The sequence below is a fragment of the Podarcis gaigeae genome (genome assembly GCF_964106915.1).
Source record: "Podarcis gaigeae genome assembly, chromosome: 1".
In the NCBI taxonomy this organism is placed as follows: domain Eukaryota; kingdom Metazoa; phylum Chordata; class Lepidosauria; order Squamata; family Lacertidae; genus Podarcis; species Podarcis gaigeae.
In genome coordinates this window covers 45,866,955-45,887,044 of record NC_139678.1, presented here as the reverse complement: position 1 = coordinate 45,887,044, position 20,090 = coordinate 45,866,955, and the positions used below count along the sequence as shown (strand labels likewise).

Here is a 20,090-nt window from a genome sequence, read left to right as displayed (position 1 = left end):
GTGGTGAGCTTGGTGACTGAGCATGGACTTTATCCAAAAAATTAAAGCAATACTGCATGTACGGGAGTGGGCGGGAGGCAGGTGTGATAAATATGTCAGTGATCTATCCATTGTATGATTGCCAATCCTGCCTTTTTAAAACAGGATTTTAATTATTTATTGGTTAATTTATCCTTTGGAACAAAGGGTAGCAGTAATAATATTTTTACTAATCTTCTAAATGTTTACTCATAATTGGTAGAAGATTGATTCATGAAGCAGCATCTGATACCCCCAAAATGTTTAGGTTTTCCACACCAGACAGCTGAAGGGCTTTTTTCTCCTTTACATTTTTGGGTCTTCCATCCCTTTGTTTTTCTATTACTGTACTACCCAAGACTCTCTCTGTTCCTTTATCTCTCCGTCTTTCAACTCATTTTCTTTATTTCCCATGCCTGTGTTCCTGCCTTCTGCTAAAATCTTACTTATTTATTGACCAGCCGTTCCATTTTCTGCTCATGAATCCACACTCCTTTCCACCTTCAGATGCTCCTCGGACCAACTACTTCTGTCTTCCCTAGGTCACTATAAAGTCAACACTTCTGTACCCCTTTGATATCAGTTAAGCTTTCCCTTGCACTAGTCTAACTGCTGCTTGGTTAAATTACCATTCATGTTGTAATGTAGAAGCTGCCTTATATTGACCACTTTCAGACATCACATTAAACTTTGGTATATCATGAGAATAAGCCTAAGCGAGTCTGGGGCTTGTGTACTGCAGAGAGGACTTTAGACAGTTTTGATTTCATTTTTTATTAACTGCAGCTTGAGGTGACATACCAATCTGACAAACTCTAGTTAATCTTGTGGTTGGAAAGTAATTTATTTGAATAAATCATAGTTAAGATTAACAGTAGTTTTTCAGGTTCAGGCAACACAGACTGTTATTACAAAAATGTAGTGACTATTTCAGAGGATTTAGGGACACGCAAAGCCAAGGCTCACCTAGACTCATTCTCATTATGATAAAGGATTGTTTCTTGTGTCATCCAGATGCAGCAACTGTTCGTTCATCTTGTCCTATATTGTTCAGTCTAACTGGTAAAAGCTTTCTGGTACTTAAGAGTTTTTCCCAGTATGGTGTAGTGGTTAAGAGCGGTAGTCTCGTAAATTGGGGAACCAGGTTCGCTTCTCCGCTCCTCCACATGCAGCTGCTGGGCCAGTCACACTTCTTTGAAGTCTCTCAGCCCCACTCACCTCACAGAGTGTTTGTTGTGGGGGAGGAAGGGATAGGAGAATGTTAGCCGCTTTGAGACTCCTTAAAGGGAGTGAAAGGCGGGATATCAAATCCAAACTCTTCTTCTTCTTCTTCTTCTTCCCAGCCTGAAATCTTTTCATTACGGATGGCAACAACTGGACCTGAAACCCGCATGCAAAGGGTGCTCCACTACTGAGCTTAGCCTGAGGTCACATGGTTAGAGCAAGCCTTCATGCTTTTTATTGTTGAGCTTTAGGTTATTTTTGGTCCAGTGCACCCATATTTCATTTACTTGGAAGTAAGTACTGATTTCAACAGGACTTGCTTTCAGGTAAACATGTATAGAATTGAACAAATAAAAGCATTAAGTGCCTTGTCTAACATTTACTTTGTTTTATAAATTTATATGCCACCTCTTTAAAATTTTATTTTATTTATTGTAAAGGTAAAGGTACCCCTGCCCGTACGGGCCAGTCGTGTCCGACTCTAGGGTTGTGTGCCCATCTCACTTAAGAGGCCCGGGGCCAGCGCTGTCCGCAGACACTTCCGGGTCACGTGGCCAGCGTGACGAAGCTGCTCTGGCGAGCCGGCACCAGCGCAGCACACGGAAACGCTGTTTACCTTCCCGCTGTAAAGCGGTACCTATTTTTGAACAGCTAGGTGGGCAGGAGCTGGGACCGAAAGACGGGAGCTCACCCTGCCGCGGGGATTCGAACCGCCGACCATGCGATCGGCAAACCCTAGGCGCTGAGGTTTTAATCACAGCGCCACCTGCGTCCCTTTTATTTATTGTAGTAATAATAAAATAACACAAGCAAGCAGTAAATACCAAGATGATACAACATCAAATCAAACAGGGCAGCAGGAGACAAAAACAATCCAAGCAAAAATTCCAGCTCTAAAAGCAACCTGAAAAACATAGTAGGTTATATCCAGTTGATGCCGTTGTCCAAGCACAAGGGCTTTTGATCCAGCAGGAGCAATCCTCCTGAATCAAAGCCATATTAACACTTCATATAAAACACCAGTACCAGAATTGTACTTGGAAGCACATGGGAATTTAGTGAGCCTGCTTAAAAATTTGTGTCATATGGTTCACACAATGGTCCTAACCGATGCTTTCCCCATGGGAGAACTGTTTTCTCATTGGAGATGCATCTTATCACTGACATTGCTGACTTTTTGTAGATTGGTGAAGACACTTCTCTTTGACTAGGACTTTGGGAGGGCTTGAGGATTAGTCATCCAGCATTAAGCTGGAGTTCCTCAGTTTGGATATAATGGGGAATTCTGGTTTAATACAAGCTGGGGTCATCACATCAAAGCTGGTGTGCAATGAAGGGAGCAGCAAGGGAGGAATATTCATCTCAGCTGCAATTCTTATCCAGACTGGGCCTTTGCGGCTATTAGGATCAGCTGTGTTCCAGACTGAGCCTTTTATCTCCACAAAACTTGCTAGCCCTACCTACATAGGGGGGTAGTTTGTGTAGCAACAACCTGAGGTGAGAACCATGCTCAATGGGCTTTCTTTGTAGGTGTTTCACAGTTAGCTATCTCATCTCTAATAACTTTGAGCAAGATGTGCTTAGGCAGCTAGAGTTAGGCTAGAGCTCCTGTTTTCTACCTGGTTTTAAGCATCTTGCTCATTTAGGGGGAGAGTAGAAACACATGTAAACAAGCACTGATTTGAAGCTAATAGGTTCATTCTTTTTCTAGGTTACTGCTAAAAATGTCTTTTCCGCCTCACTTGAATCGCCCTCCTATGGGTATCCCAACACTTCCACCTGGAATTCCACCTCCACAATTTCCAGGTTTTCCTCCACCTGTACCTCCTGGTAAGTTTTCTATCAGAAGCTTGTCTGATAAACCTCATTCTTCTATATTGGTCATCAATATCTTAACATTTTAGGTTGGTGTTTAGTTTTTCTTTGTGACATGTGAACAAAATGATCCTGCAGCTTCTATACTTCCTGAGAGCGCTTAACAGTTCTGTTCCGCATATTTAATACCAGATTTGAAAAAATATTTATAGTTTTTTGGTAGCTGTTGCTCAGAGACTATTAATGCAACCTCTTATTTCACAGGGACACCGATGATTCCTGTGCCAATGGGTATTATGGCTCCTGCACCAACTGTAAGTATCGCATAAGCCACTGTTAACTGTAAATATCTTTTTAATTTAAATAACTTTATAAAAAAGCATTAAAATAAATAACAATAAAGACACAATTAGCATCAAATATTAAAACACAGCATAGTTGTGTTCATCTTCTCCCTACTGTATATGCAACACTGTACTGATCCCATATCATAGTTAGCAAATTGGGAACCATTCCCATGAACACATGACCCACTCTCCTCCAAAACAAAGTCCTACCTCCTTTTGCTTTTTGGCTTTAACCATGTTTAATCATTGGATCTGCACTGACACTAACTATGGTTGGGGTGACGTCTTTGAATTTGAAAAGAATGCGCATGAAAAATTGCAAGGCTGTAACAGTGTAACACATTTAAATACAAGGTTCCTGACTTATATGTTATTTCCTGTGTGCTTTTATTTATAAAGCACGTGTATTGCAATTTGTGAAGTAGAATCGACTCAAAGGAACTGTATGAAATTTCCTTTGCAGGCTAATCTGTTCAGGCAAAAATAATTAATGCTAAGTTCCTGCTTGGTACCTTAGGAACAGTGCTTTTTAAACTTACTAATTGTTGCAGTGGAAAAAAAATCACGAGGTATTTGTTTCTCGTCTTTCAGGTTCTGGTCCCAACTACCGTGTCAATGGTTGGAAAACATATGGGAGTTAGAAAGGAACATCCAGGTCTAAAGAACAAGGAAAATGATGAAAACAGCGGTCCCACTACTACTGTTTTCGTAGGCAACATATCTGAAAAGGCTTCAGACATGCTTATACGACAGCTTCTTGCCGTAAGTGGAATTGCCTTTTAGAAAGCAACCTTGCATTGTGTTGATTAGAGATTTTAGTGTTGCTTAATTTTTCATTGATTTCATTGACTTTTTTGTATTCTTTAAAATGTTAGCTAAATTCTTTCATGTTAAGTGTTCCATATGCATGCAGGGCTTTTTAGCTCACCTCTTCTCCATACCTCTGGAAAGTCCACCCTCAAGATCAGGGCCCTCCAGACCATATCTCATGACACATGAGGGGCTGCCCTACAAAGATAAACAATCTACCCCCAATAGACATGCAAAAAAAATTCCTGCATTGCAGGGGGTTGGACTAATGACCCTCATGGTCCCTTCCAACTCTACAATTCGATGATGGTGGTGGGGGTGATGGTGATGATATTTATACTTCACCCATCTGGCTGGGTTTCCCCAGCCACTGTGGGCGGCTTACAGCATATAAAAAATTGTTGAAACATCAGACATTTAAAATTTCCCAATACAGGGCTGCCTGAATCTATGAAATGCTAGATTATTGCTACATATTATTTCAGCCCTGAAGCTAAGTACAAATTTACTAATTTACCAATCTGTTTGCATTGTGTTAGGATAGTCAGTGGTGGGTTGATGTAGTTTAGGCTGTTACCAAACTAAACTCTTGGAGAAGCTCTTTTCATGGAAAATAAGGCTAGGTTATGCCTTCACTAGCAGTATGTCAAGGGTAACACAAGCTGGGAGAGGTACAGTTGCTCTCAGGTCCTTCTTGAAAATTTCCCATAGGCAGCTGGTTCACCACTGTGAGAACAGGATCCTGGACTAGATGGGTCAATGGCCTGATCCAGGATGGCTGGCCTTATGTTCTTTAGTGGAGAACACTAAAACATATACATTAAATCAGAAACTGAAATAGCAAATACAGTCCATAAAAATAATAACAATAAAAATCAAATATGAGCTACAAATGATTTTCAAAATTAAAACCAGATTCCTATCTAATGGGTTACAATGGCACAAATAAAAAACTTAAATTGGATTTGAAGGGCAAATATCCAGGAAAGAATAGGTTTTCATTGTGTAAAGTTTAAAAAATATTTCTGTCTAGGAAAGAAGTTCCATAGCTGGGGCACCACTACTGAAAAGACCATATCTAATTGCTATGCCTCAGATAATAGGAGCAGATGTAACAGGGCCTTATTGCAAAGATTTCAGTCAAGGAAATGAGTATTTGGAAGGAGATGGCAGACCTTCAACTCACCAGGGTTTTAAACATGATAGCCACATCCGGGTCACGTGGCCAGCGTGACTAAGCGGCATCTGGCGAGCCAGCACCAGCGCCGCACACAGAAACGCCATTTACCTTCCCGCTATAAAGCGGTACCACCTATTTATCTACTTGCACTTAGGGGTGCTTTCAAACTGCTAGGTGGGCAGGAACTGGGACCGAAAGACAGGAGCTCACCCCGCTGCGGGGATTCGAACCACCGACCATGCAATCGGCAAGCCCTAGGCGCTGAGGTTTTACCCACAGCGCCACCCGCGTCCCCATGGAGGTGGTAGAAGAGGTTAAATAATGATGATTAGCAGGGTTGTGATAATAAAATACTACACGCCACCACAATTATTAGGTGTGCTAATTTCTTTTAGGATGTCTTCTCAACTGACACAAAATTCATTGAGAACTTTCAAGAGTGAGAGAAGTTTTCTGAGTAGCAAAAATAAATAAATAAAATCAATTGCCTCAATAAACAATTGCCTCAATAAACATTATGTTAAAAATATTTTACAGAAGTGTGGCTTGGTTTTGAGTTGGAAGAGAGTTCAAGGAGCATCTGGAAAACTTCAAGGTATATATACTTTTTCCCTTTTCTATTCCCTCTAATAGCTATGAGGATATACGCAAGCTTGTTTAAATTTCTGAAGTGCCCACGCTTCAGTAGCAAGGGCTTAATTTTATTTTTCCTCTGAGCTGTTCTGTGAGTCAATAAGTGTATCAGATGGAACACAATTTGTGCCTTCCACTGCAGATCAGTGGTGATCTGGGCACTTGATCTGGCACTGCTTGCTGCCCAACTGTACTGTACCAACATAGCACTGAGAATTAATGCTGCCATGCTAACCAGCTTCCCCTACTACTGAAGAGTGGATTGTAACTTTATGCAGCCAGTTAAATGTTGCAGCAACCTAGTATTTTTGAAAAACGAGTAACTGACCATAATGGGATTTCAGATGAAAGGCAGCATCACAGGATGGGTGTAGCCTTCACCCTCTGAATTGCAGTTGCTTGGGTTTATGGGATTGGGCTGAATATTTTTTAAGGCATTTAAAAATGTGTTTTAACTGAGGTCCTGCCATATATTTGGTGTAATCATAAAACAAATAGTTGACATTAAAGGCAATTGTGTGTGTGTGTGTGTGTGTGTGTGTGTGAGAGAGAGAGAGAGAGAGAGAGAGAGAGAGAGAGTGAGTGTGAGTGAGTGAGTGAGTGTGGGTGTTGCTCTCGTGCATATATAATTTTTAAAATTTGCTTTTGTAAATCTCAATTATTCATCCCCTAGCCTTTGGGTTCTGCGAGTATAAAGAACCAGAATCCACACTACGTGCGCTCAGGCTACTACACGATCTCCAAATTGGAGAAAAGAAACTACTTGTGAAAGTTGATGCCAAGACGAAGGCTCAGCTAGATGAATGGAAAGCGAAGAAAAGGGCTTCCAATGGGGTATGTTGTGTGTAACTATGCTAAACTGGGACAGGAAACAATTGAATTACAAATAAATTGGATTGGCATTAAGTGCTCTTAGTTCTTTCACCTGATTTGCTTATTCTCTGTTGCAATTTAACCTGCTATGCTGACTTTATTACACCTTTTCTGCAGATGACCGTTGCACTGTTCTTTTGTTTAATTTTCATGATCAGAATTTGAGTGTAAACTTCAAATCCCCAACAAACTGCACTTTCTGCTTGAGAAACTGGATTATAAAACTGACAGAAGAAGGTTAAGGGAAGAGCAGCTGCAGGCTCTCAGATCAAACCCAACCATTTTCAGGAGGAAACCAGATGCCCTGCTCTCTGCTAGACTTGCTGATCCAGAGTAGAGTCTGCCAACTCCAAAATAAAAAAAGTCTGATTCCAGCTGGGTATGACCAGCATGAAAAGCTTTGCTTAACATGCCAAGTTGTACATGTGCTTGCATGTCCTCTGCCAACAAGCACTGTGCCCATATACCTTCTCAGGCCACCATAGTTCAACCTAACCATTTAAGTGATAGCTTCATAGCAAGCACAAGCAGGTGAACCTAGCCACAAACTGCATGTCAAATCACATTTGTAAACACCATCACAATTAAGTACAGTGGTACCTCCGGTTAAGTACTTAATTCGTTCCGGAGGTCCGTACTTAACCTGAAACTGTTCTTAACCTGAAGCACCACTTTAGCTAATGGGGCCTCCCACTGCCGCCGCGCCGCCGGAGCCCAATTTTTGTACTTATCCTGAAGCAGAGTTCTTAACCTGAAGCCTATGTAACCCGAGGTACCACTGTCTTTAGAAGATAAAATAGTAAGATTGGAAGAAGTAAGGCATATAATAGTCCCAAGAACAGTCATCCCCTGGCTAAGATGCAAAACATAAGGAAATCAATCTAGAAAGTGAGTCATTTCACACAGGTGCACTATTATCAAAAATTTCAAATAAGTTCACAAGTTGCAAGTCCTTGAATTTTTTTACAGACTTGCCTATCAACATGTGAATTCACAAATCACTTTAAAAAATGTATCTAATAATAAGCTGTCTGCTAATAATACAGTGTTAAAGGGTCTAAACCACTGAGCCTCTTGGGCTTTCCGATCGGAAGGTTGGCAGTTTGGATCCATGCAAGAAAGTAGATGCTAGTGCAAGTAGATAAGTACTGTGGTGGTAGGAAGGTAAACAGCGTTTCCATGCGCTCTGGTTTCCGTCACGGTGTTCTGTTGTGCCAGAAGTGGTTTAGTCATGCTGGCCACATGACCCAGAAAGCTGTCTGTGGACAAATGCTGGCTCCCTTGGCCTGAAGCAAGATGAGCGCCGCACCCTGTAGTTGTCTTCGACTGGTCTTAACCGTTATGGGGTCATTTACCTTTACCTTACCTAATAATACAGCTTTTCTGGAATGATAATGTTAGAGAAAAACACAAAATATTTAGAATTTTTTATCTTGATTTAAGTCTATGGCCAAGGCTCAGCCAAAGAAGATGTGAAATATAGTGCATTTTCTTACTTGTAGTAACTTAAGCAATCTTGCATAGCTTACAGTGTTGCTGTACTCTAGCAGCTTCTGCAAGCTCCTGGTTAGGAGTACATGACTCACCATTCACTATAATTTGTCCTTGGGGCAAGGAAGGGAGAAATAAAGACCAGAAGCAAAACACAGCCAACCCGCTCACTGAAGCATCTTAAAAAGTGTTTTAATGCATTGTTAACTTTTTGCTATGTTTGTGTGATAAAGTAGTTAAAAGCTTTTAATGAGTTAAATTTAGTTACCCATGTGCCATAGAAAGGGGTTTAGGGTTTACCCTTTTGATACACAGCCTATAAAGTAGGAGTATTTTAGTACAGTGCTACCTCGTGTTACGTACCGTGCCCCTTATGAATGGTGTGGGTTACACGCTCCGCTAACCCAGAAGTAGATGCCCCTTGTCCCAGGATGCGAGCGGAAGTCGCGCTCCAGGGGCACAGGAGGCGCCATTAGCAAAAGCGCGCCTCATGTTACGAACGGACCTTCGGAACGGATTAAGTACGTAACACGAGGTACCACTGCATTTATTTCACATGAGCAGACAAGAAAGCTCTCCATAAATTCCTGCTGTCTTAAAATATGGAGAGACTAAATAAGGCAGATATCTGGCTCTACTTAACTTCCATCCCTGACTAATACTGTTACCCCTTAATTTCTTTTACTACCACCTAAGCGGCACTACCTATTAGGTCATTTCAGGCTGTTCCTCCTTGACATTGCAGCTTCTGCACCAGCTGAAATCCCCTTCTGCCCCTACTTCTTAGCTACTGCTTCTCCATAAGCCTGTCTCTTTCCTATTCACTCTTTATCCACTTGGCATTTGACTGGACATCCATCTCTTATTCCCAGGTGAGATTCCCATCCCCTCTTTTTAAGGCAAGAATTTATTATTTAAGTTTAATACAAGTGTATGGAAAAGGGGGGGACGACGACATGATAGGACATTGCCTGTTTTTCCCCCACTGCTCCTCAGTAGCGACAGCAGTGACAAATGTTTGATGGGATGGAAGATAACAAAATAAATGTAATATGCACATTCTTTTTCTGTATTTAGGTTTTCCTTGCAGCCAGGCTGTAGACTGAGAATGGCCTGGAGCAAGGTGAAGTCACTTGGTCTCAGGTCATTCATACTTCCATGTGCAGATGAGAATTTATCTATTTACTATTTGTAAGGAGGAAAGTGGGGATTTTCATTTCTTACTGTATTTGATTCTGTGATTGATTTATTTTTAGATTTAGAATTGTTGTGAGCCCCTTTGAGCCTTCCGAGAGGCAAGCTATAAGCCTTTAAATATATAGTCATTAAAGTTTTGTAGGCAACTGTGTATATATTAATGTTTTTATTAATAGTTTAAAGTCTATGCTACATTCATCTTACATGGAAAATTGAAATTCAGCAATTCTAGTGTGGAAGTGACAGTCTACAGATATGTATGTTAAAACATTTTACACGCATGTATTGTCATTGTGCAGTATGACCACTTACATGCAAAAGTCTGTTTATACTGCAGACAAACTTTGTGTATAAGTTTGGTAATGTCTGACCCAAAGGGTAGGTTGGTGCGGTGTTGCCTTCTATGTGTTCTCCGCTTTGTTGAACAGCAATTTTAATCCTACGGAACAGAATATTTCTATAACTGCTGACATGGCGTATTAATTTGAAACCTGCACTGTATTATGTTGTACTTGCTGCATAAAAATATCACATGAATCCACACTAAATTATTTTTATTCCTTCAGAGAGCGCACACATTGTAGTGTATCATTCTCTTTAAAGTTTGTGCCAGGCGTCAGCAAATTCATTTGCCCTCTGTCATGTGTGATGAGCGGCAAGCATTATTCTCTGAGCAGTAGAGTGGTGGTTCCTGCCACTGCCCCAGCTTCAAAATTGGGAGGAAGGCGGTATGGCAGAGGAACCAAAAGAGACTTAGCTATAAAGGATTGGCAGACACGGGAAGTGTTGGCTCTTGCTACCTAAATGCATCTTATGCACCTTTGTGCAGCACCCAAAACTGCATGCTGCTCTCTTCACCCAGGAGTTATTGGGTACCACTTCCCAGAAATGCACAGAGGACCTTCCTGCAGCAAGTGCCAAGCACTTTTCAGCTGGTCTTTTCTGAAGGCAATGCTGTGTGTGTGTGTGTGTGTGTGTGTGTGTGTGTGTGTGACCACTCTGCAGCTTTGTCAGCTGGTTGGTTCTGTACAAAACAAAACATTTCCAACTCTAGCAACACAAGCAGTGCTTTAGGCATTAATTTAGCTTTGTCTTCCAACAATGAGAATAAGTAGTAGAGTCTTGAGAAAATGATGGGGATATATGTGAACTTTCTGGGTTTGCCACAAATTCTGTGTATCACTCTTGTGAGGACTAAGGCTGGGCAATGTATTGATATATAATCCAAAACTGGTTGAAGTCTATATCATTATATCGGTTTCATAATTTTTGACTAGCAATATATTGAGAATCATGGGGGGGGGGTGTTAGTTATACAGAAATCCCAATGTGGGAAAACTGAAGCCAGCCAATGCCTCTACATAGCTCCATCCTTATTTCAGACCTTGTGATGTATCAGTATATTGCAGTGTTTAGCTGGTGATATAGCACAATGTTGAAAACCAGATATCGCCCAGCGATAGTGAGGACCTACTAGAATCTGTAGTTAAAGGCTGATTGTAAGGATGTTAAGTACACCTAGCACTTCCACTTGCTAGCTACATGCAATAATAGACCTATCTAGTTCATATGAAGTTAACATTTGGATGCTGTTCTGCTATGTCCCATGTGCTTGACTTCAAGATTTGTGTTACTCTTTAGAACACCAGGCCAGAAACTACAACTGATGATGATGAAGCCCTGGATGAAGAAGCAAAGAGAAGAGACCAGCTAATTAAAGGGGCCATTGAAGTGTTAATACGGGAATATTCCAGCGAGCTCAATGCCCCCTCCCAAGAGTCTGACTCTCATCCCAGGAAGAAGAAAAAAGAAAAGAAGGAGGATGTATGTGTTTTGATTTTGGACACAAACAGATTTACTTCATCTCCCTACATAAGGGCCAAACCCTGTGCCAATACATTAGCTCAAAGCATCTGATGAGAACACAAATCAACAAACCTTGATGTTAGCAGAAGTTTTCATGTTTCATACTGAAATTAAATCAGTTCTAGATGCCAAACCCTGTGGATGTTGTAGGTCTGTGAACACAAAGGTCACAAATGCCTAGACTTCTTGGAGCTACAGGTTTGAATCTCAGCAGGTTTGATTCAGCCTTTCATCCCTTCTAAAATACATGTATTGAAATAATTGCAAAATGTTTTTTTGAGATGGGGAGAAGATTTTAAGACCCTAAAAGAGATTCTGCCTGTAATGTTTGACATCTTAAATGCCCTAAGTCACTGGGTCATAGAGGTTTGCACTGGTGTTATAGCCACAACTCAGCTGATTGGCAGCCCTTCTTCACTGTCCTGATTTAATTATGTTTGTGCACATAGCTAAGAAGCTCTTTCTTATCCTTGAGGGATGAAAGCCATGATGTTACAAAATGGTTTGTTAATATTTGGCTGTTGGGCCACCTGACATCCATACTTTTTAAGTGTAACATTTGACCCAAAATGCTATAATTACCCTTCTGTGGATAACCCTGCTAATGATTACACTAATTTTTGCTTTCCTGGGGGGGGGGGGGGTACAGCTTAGTAGTAATTATGCCAGCCTTGAAAATGCGTCATGATTGTTTCAATGATGGGCTCTTAATACCTGCCACTCACAGCAAAAGATGGGGGTGAATTTTGGTTTCTGTCTGCAGCCTTTCTTACTAAGCTTAACTTTCTCCCTTACGTTGTGCAAGCAATAAGATAGCTTTGGCTGCTGGTGAAGTGTATGAAAAGGCAGTGCAAGAAATAATGCTTCTCACTCAGGGAGTGAGTGCACCTCCCACTGTTCTTTAGCCTCCACTTAACTTAATCTTGCACTGATTTTTTTGCATTCTGCACTTATTTATAGGCAAGCCATGTCTCTCTCTTTAAAAGTTATTATCCATGCTATGTATATAATCAAGAATATAATGGTATCGAGAGACATAATGGCACTGAGAGGTTACTTTTTAGAAGCCCATATTAAAAGAACTGAATATGGATCTTCCTCCTTTAATAACTGCTAGTTTTAGGGTGACCTGTAGCCACACCTTGCTGATGTAGCTGGGTTTTAAATTTAGGGTGGTCTATCAGAACAGTGAAATATTTAACTGTGTCCTTGTCTTCCTGCCCCTTGAAATAGTGGAAGTGCATCTTTATTTTGTAAGGATGAACATGGGACACGAGCATGACTTCTCCCCTTATCGGTTGGGAAGTGTGGGACTAAAAAAGTTCTGTGCATGGTGGGGGGAGGGAAGTATATAAAACTGTGGTGGGCGCCATGTCAAGCTGGTTTTGAGGCACTGTTATCCCCTTTATTGAATGCTTATAATTGTGACTGGTTCCCTTGCCCATTCTGTTTGTTGAAAAGATGAGGGATAATGTGGGGAAATTGAGAGTGCGGGGAAAGGAAATGGCAAGTGAAATCTGACTCTTGATTTCAGATGTGGGGAACCTCGCTAATTTGCAGTAACTGTTGGCAACCCCCCCTTGATATAATTACAATTTTGCGAATTAGCGAGTAAGAAACAAAATGAGGCTTATAATAGTACCACAAAAGGCCACTTTGAACAAGCGTAGCTTAGCTTGCAAGATTTCCTAGAATGCTAATGTTCTGCAATTTTAAATGGAGACATGCCAGGGTGAGGTGGCACCCAGCAAACCTTTGCCGAGAAGTAGATCAGTAAACGGAGAATTAGCGAGGTTCTTCTGTAACTTTGTTGAGTCAGACCTACGGTCACAGCAATGCAATATTGCTTATTCTGCAAACATACAGAACATTGTTTTTTTTCCAGAGTAGTGTGCAATCTATTTTTTAAAAAAGAAATCTCCGTGGATTTTTCCGCAGATTTTCCGCAGATTTCCAGTGGCCCCACTGATACCCTATCCACTCATCACCAAGGTTCGTTTACATTGTAGGCTTTGACAATGACTATGTTTACTGCTAGTTACCAGATTTGTGACTCGTGTCCATCTAATTTTTTTTTCCATTCATTTAACATCAGACTGTGAGGTTTGGTACTGCAGAAGGCCTTTATTTATCTCTTACAAGACTGGTACAAAACATCTAACCTTCAGCTTTTCTTTTGGTTCTCCTGTTTCTGTGCAGATGGGTTTTAATATTCTATCTCCTGTTCTGCCCCCCCTTCTCTCTTACAGGAGGATATAAATGCTATTGAAATGGAAGAAGATAAAAGGGACCTGATATCCCGAGAGATCAGTAAATTCAGAGATACGCACAAGGTAGTATACTTGTTTTTGTACCTTATACAAAATTAGGTTTTTGCAAAATCCAGTTTCCCTCCCCCTTTAGAAAATTTAAAAGCACATGACCATATCACATATAGTAGGCATAATGTGTGTCTAAAAAGCCACTAAGGACAAAATCCCACTTAAATCATCTTATTTTGTCCTTTTTATTTTCTAATGACTACCTTGCAGTCTCCTCAGTGAGAATACATTAAAAAAAATCAAACACATCTACCCCACTTTTCTTTAAATTAACCCAAAGCAGCTAAAACTATTTACATAAGACCCAATAATTAGACTGGGCTGCTGCATAAAACATTCTGGCCCCCACATCATTCAAGCAGTTGTAAGACATAATTCAATCTCTGTTTTACTGAGCTCTGCTGCTTAATTTAAACTTGAGATTTAATTTAATAGCTCTGAGTTGAGAATGGGGGTGAAATTAAATTAGGTTAGTGGTTATCAGACTTTACCAAAATTTAGATGCATGGAAGAACTGTAAATTCCCATTAAGCTAATCTATTCATTGACCCCCACCATTATGATAGAGATCATATGGTGACTAATGCAAGATGAAAAACACAGCTTGGAAAGTAACATGGAATAGGATGTAAGTATGAGCTTCTGTTTTTTTTTATTATTTATGGATGCCCCCTCAGAAAAATATGCAAAGGGGTAACTGGCTTGGAAATGTGTTTACGCAGCAAATCCTACCTCAGGGTTCCCACCTACAGAAGTTTCTGTAATGTGAATTTGTGAATGTGTTCCGGTTGGGAAGGGTGGTTTAAGGGGGGGGGGGTGAAATTCAAGCTATGCATGCACTGTCTCTTGATGTTAGCTTCTAAGGGAATATGAACTGCCCACCAAGGCTGGAGTACTGCACGCTCAGTGAAGTATTTATCCCTGAAATGTGTGCTTGTAGTTTGCTAATATTGGTATAATGGTGTGAATTTACAAAACGGGTAAAAAGTACTCTGGTTACAGGATCACACTTACTTTAAAGCAAAAATGGATGTACATTGCTGGCAATGCAACATATTGTAGTATAACTTTGGAATGAGAACCTGAGGATAATTGTTCCAGAAGATGTATGAAACTGTTCAGTGGTGAAACATCGTCTTACTTCCAAGCCCCAACATACCTCTGAAATGTAAAGAAATAATGTGGTTAAAACAAAATCAAAATATGCTTCACTGTTTCAGAAGCAATCGGGCATTTTGCTGCCTTTGATCTATCCTATTGGGGGAATATTTTGAATTAACCTTTACTAATAGATGGAACTAAATCTAATACAAAATGGCCATTTCATATATTGGGTGGGATGTTCAAAAAGGGGCTGGCTAATGAGCACAGTGAACCTTTGCATGTTTTTTGGTTAGAATTTACAATCGGACTGTTAGGGTATCAGCATTGCAGGGGGTGTCCATTTACAGCACAGATGAGTCTGAAGAGAACCGAAGGTAAGATTTTGCTTTTTTTTCCTACCTACCTACTTTGCTCATTACTTTATTAGCATATCCTGAATCCTTTTCACCCCTCATTTCCTATAAAACATTCTTTTGTTCACTTGGAAGCAGCCTATTACTTAAATTTTCAATATGAAACAGCAGTGCTGATTTGGCTTTTAAGAAAAGAGAAGTTTGAAATAAAAGCCTTAAGATGCCAAAAGTCAATGCAAATTTTTATCATGGCTTTTACTACAAAAGAAATTTTTGCGGGGGAATCCCGGAACTTAACCAAAGACATTGTTATTGGAACAACTAAAATAATCTGTAAGTATCGATCATTTCAGTATATAAACTTTTCTATAAAAGTATACGAAATTTGAGGTAAGTTCTGCTTTTGAAAGTTAATATAGCTAGCATAACCTTAATACACTAAATGAAATTATATTGTATGAGAGCATTTCACTTAGAAAGTAGGTTGCCACATTCTGTACACTTTCACTTTTTCCTCCTCCATTATGGCTGTTCTCTACCATTCTCAAACACCCTTTTCTTTTGTGAGTTCAATGTATCTAACACCACTCTCCCTATATTTCACTTTTGGTACCATTTAGTGTGGTGGTTAGATATATTGACCTTTTGTTTATTAGTTTTATTACTGTGACTTTGTTTTGGTTCTCTGGTCCATGAGCGCACACGAGAAGACTGTCTGACAGGTAAGATTGTTTTTAAAGTTGTCTTAAATTCTTTGTTGAAAGAGAGAAATATATGCGCACTTTATTGTTCCAGTTTATAAATTATTTCAGCAGTGGTAAACAGGGTGCCAAATGGGGCGATTTTGCTTTTCCCCCTTGCATCAACTGCATACAATATATTCAGGGTGTAATCCTTCCTCACTCATGCTGCACCCATGCACAGACGGGTCCTGTAAGGATAATGGTGCTCTGTTACTTTCTCCTTAGCATACATGCAGGCAATGAACCAGGCCACTGCTGAAAATAAGAGGCTTGTGCATTTCTCTTACACCCTCCTCCTCTTGCCACTTGGTGAAGGAACGGATCATGCTCCTTCCACCAAGTGACAAGAGGGGGCTGAGTAGTGAGCCTCTTATTGGCTGAAATCGTTCGGTGCACTGATTGCACATGTGCGCTAAGGAGAGAAGGCGTGAGAAATGGGCTCTGTTAAGCCCTACGTTGATCTCTTCCGGCACAACACTTGGATGTGGAAGGATCATGCCCTTAATATTTTGGCACCCATCAGGCTGATATTTGGCTTATGTTTTTTTCCCTTCCTTTTTTTGGTTTACTTGTGAACCATGTACTTGCTCTTCCTCCCAGAAATATAGCTTGTAGGCAAGGTTAATCCAGTGTTGGCGGTCCATGTCCTAGCACAGCATCTGTAAGTTAACACACACCAATTGCTTCCAAGGATGGATTTATCTATCATTTTAATGAGATTTTATTTTTCTCTTGTCTTCATGGGAGTTTTGGTAATAGGCATGACTTTTTGAATTTAAAAAATGCACTTTTGTATAGAATTCAGTAAAAATGTACTGTATAACCTTTTAGTCTTGTCCATGTGCGATTTCCAACCTTCTTGAGGATCCTGTTCTTTAGAAACCATTACTTTAAGCAGTGAATGCAAAAAATTAAAAAAGTTGGGGAGAATAAAGTGATTGGTAAGATGTATCCTTCCAAACATTTCAAGTAACATACACAGTTGAAGTTGATTTTACTTCCCAACCTTGCATAGAATGAATTTGGTTTGGCTGTGGTATGAGGTAATTTTGTCTGTCAGCATCCTACTAAATGATCTGCCTACATGGGCAGGATTAACTTTGCCAGCTAAAAATTCATCTGTGTTCAAGCTCTTTTCTATCTTTCGTGGCTCGGGAGTTTTCTGTGAACTATTGATGGCAATGCACTATGTAATTGTCAGCGTATGCATATATGAGGTGAGCATTGCCCTTCTTTCCAAGGTTGGAGATTGCCAGTCTATGTTAGATATATGCTTTTTGCACGAAATCTAGCCTTACGATTGCAGAACTTTTTTTCTTATGAGCTGACAGTAAGCTGTTCAACATTTAAATGTTAAATTATTGGTGTTTTTGAAATGCTCACTACCAGCCTTGGGTGTTGTGCTTGGTGGTGGGGTGGGGCCTCCGACTCTAGCTACATGCTAACTTTGAAAATCCTCTTGGTTTCTAGAAATTGGAGGAGGAAAAAGGCAAAAAGGAGAAAGAGAGACAAGAAATTGAAAAAGAACGGCGTGAAAGAGAGAGGGAGCGGGAGCGTGAAAGAGAAAGAAGGGAGCGTGAAAGAGAGAGGGAGAGAGAGCGTGAAAGAGAGAAGGAAAAGGAACGGGAGCGTGAACGAGAACGGGATAGAGATCGGGACCGCACTAAAGACAGAGACCGGGACAGGGAAAGAGATCGAGACAGAGACCGCGAAAGAAGCTCAGACCGAAATAAAGATCGGAGCAGATCTAGGTAAATTGTGCTGTGTAATGAATACTTGTTAATAAATTTGACAATGGTTCTTAAGGAAATAATTCATGGATGCAACCTGTTTTGAAGACCAGCATGCAATAAGCCATGAGGCAATGAATTAAATGGTATGATTTGCTGACAGCTGTGGTGCCCTGACCCTCAGGCCCTTTTGTATGGTTTGGCTGACGGAACAAAGCCACAACCAACGTACAGAGAGACTGTGTGTATGTGTGTGTCTGTCTCTCAATGTAAGACAGCAAACTGATGTACTGTGTCTATTCAAAATGTCATTTGTCTAATGACTACACAAGCAACGTTGTGGCTAATTTGAAAAACTTAACAGAGGTTTTGAGTTTTGGCTTAATTTCGGTGATCTCAAAATCGCAACTTTTGTAAACCTCGTATTGTATGGTGTTTTAGTTATCTATTAGAGTAAATTAATTAGAGTTAATTTTGTTAGACCTAACCTCTCTTACCAGCAGTATTAAATGTTGACAATTACATGCATTAATCATTTGTCATTATATTTGTCCACAGAGAGAAAAGCAGAGACAGAGAAAGGGAGCGCGAGAGAGAACGGGAGAGGGAACGGGAGCGAGAGAGGGAACGGGAGCGGGAAAGGGAACGAGAACAACGGGAGAGAGAGCGAGAAAAGGACAAGAAAAGGGATAGAGAAGAGGATGAAGAAGATGCCTATGAGCGGCGCAAACTGGAAAGGAAGCTCCGTGAAAAGGAAGCAGCTTATCAAGAGGTATAGGAGGATGTTGCTTCTGATCTGGGGATTGGATTCAAAGGGATTCTGTTGCAAATGGAAAGCACCCGGTTTTCGGGGGTGGGGTGAGAATATTAACTCTACCATTCAAGCCACTGGCTTTAGAGCCCTGCATTGAAGCCACTCTCCTCCAGTACCCCATGCTCCCTCAGGAAACACTTGTTGAAAGGAGGTTGTCTCTTTTCAGGGTGAAAGCCCCATTCTCTGAATGGAGGTCTGATAATAGTTGTTAAAGATCCAACTCCATTATCGTGGAGCATGTTTCCTGCCCATACCTGTATTCTAATAATTTTGTAGCATTGACCATCAAACTTCAGAGCATTTTACAGAACCTCTGTATTGAAATAGAAGACTGGGTGATATAATTAAATGTGGATGGTTTTGCTTCTCTCAAGTGACATATGGGATTTTTTCCTCTCTGGTTCAGTACATTGTAAACAGATTATTTTGTTTCAGCGTCTTAAAAACTGGGAGATCAGAGAACGGAAAAAAGCTAGAGAATATGAAAAGGAAGCTGAGAGGGAGGAAGAAAGGCGAAGAGAAATGGTAAGGGGTTCATTATTTTTTGCACTGCCTTTATTAGATGCTCAAATGGCAGAATCTCTATGCTGGTATGCAAGGGTGTCCTGTAGTGGCAGTAGTAGTAGTCGTAATATTTTTGTGACTTAAGTGGTAGCTCACAAATGTGAATGCTGAGTCTGTATGTTGCCGCAATTTTTAAAAAAGCATTATGAAAAAGAAAGTGTTTGGCTGCTTTACAGACTTTGTTCCTTATAAAGTGAAAAGGTCCGCTTCCCACCTGAGAGATGCTCGCTCCCACACCAGCTTGCATGCAAGTAGGAGTGGGATTGCTCACCTGGGGTGTTCAAGCCCTTCCTTCCAAGCTGAGAGAGCTATGATCCCGCTTCTGCAGCCCGGCAGCTGCATCTGAGAACTCCTGCACTGCCTCTAATGCAGCTGTCAGCCTGTCTCCGCCTTGCCAGGTGGTGCTCCTTTAAACTTCTCCATTGAGGGGAACATAGCCACACATCTCTGACAGGAAAAGTGTGATGGAGCCAGCACCTCCTCAGCTGATCCATCTTCTGCTCCCATGCAAGCAGGAGTGGGGTTAGAGATCTCTCACCTGGGAAACAGGGGCTTTGCACTCCCCAGCTAAGCAGCCCTGATTCCGCTCCTACTTGCGCGGGAGCAGAAGCTGGATCTAAGTTTGCATGCCTAGTGACATTTTTACATGTTTCTTTCAACAGCAGGACCCATCCATTTTCAAAAGCTATATTGTAGACTGTTTTCAAAAGTGGATTGGCACAGGAAACTGCTTTCTAAAATGCATGCCCAAATTCCTCTCATGCATTTAGAGCTCATTAACTTGGTTCTCTTGCATCCTAGCCAGAACTGACAGGCTACTTGAGGCAGATTTGTACTCAAAGCGATTATTTCAGGTCCCTTATGCAAAGCATGGCTAACTTATCTCATGCCTCTACACTTTAGTTCAACTCAACTCAAGCTTCAGAGGGTTCAGTAGTTTGTGAGGAGGAAATACAGTTCCAGAAGCAGGAAAAGCAAACTAGTAGTGACTTGCTATCTACTTAAAG

At 40.8% G+C, this 20,090-nt stretch overlaps 1 protein-coding gene across 6 annotated transcripts in view; it reads left to right on the top strand.

Moving 5' to 3' along the window:
- The window catches only part of RBM25 (RNA binding motif protein 25), a 32,043-nt gene that overhangs the window by 3,977 nt on the left and 7,976 nt on the right, over nt 1-20,090 (top strand). For 3 of the 6 annotated variants that reach the window (XM_083746737.1, XM_083746738.1, XM_083746736.1), the window contains exons 2-12: nt 2,954-3,072; nt 3,322-3,371; nt 3,996-4,166; nt 5,932-5,989; nt 6,701-6,861; nt 11,230-11,412; nt 13,393-13,446; nt 13,704-13,787; nt 17,446-17,726; nt 18,264-18,477; nt 18,955-19,044. In XM_083746737.1, coding sequence (XP_083602863.1) covers nt 2,967-3,072; nt 3,322-3,371; nt 3,996-4,166; nt 5,932-5,989; nt 6,701-6,861; nt 11,230-11,412; nt 13,393-13,446; nt 13,704-13,787; nt 17,446-17,726; nt 18,264-18,477; nt 18,955-19,044 — 1,452 coding nt within the window. In that variant the 5' untranslated portion in view covers nt 2,954-2,966. The remainder of the gene's footprint in view (nt 1-2,953; nt 3,073-3,321; nt 3,372-3,995; nt 4,167-5,931; nt 5,990-6,700; nt 6,862-11,229; nt 11,413-13,392; nt 13,447-13,703; nt 13,788-17,445; nt 17,727-18,263; nt 18,478-18,954; nt 19,045-20,090) is intronic. The other 3 variants (XM_083746741.1, XM_083746740.1, XM_083746739.1) reach the window with 1 other exon arrangement.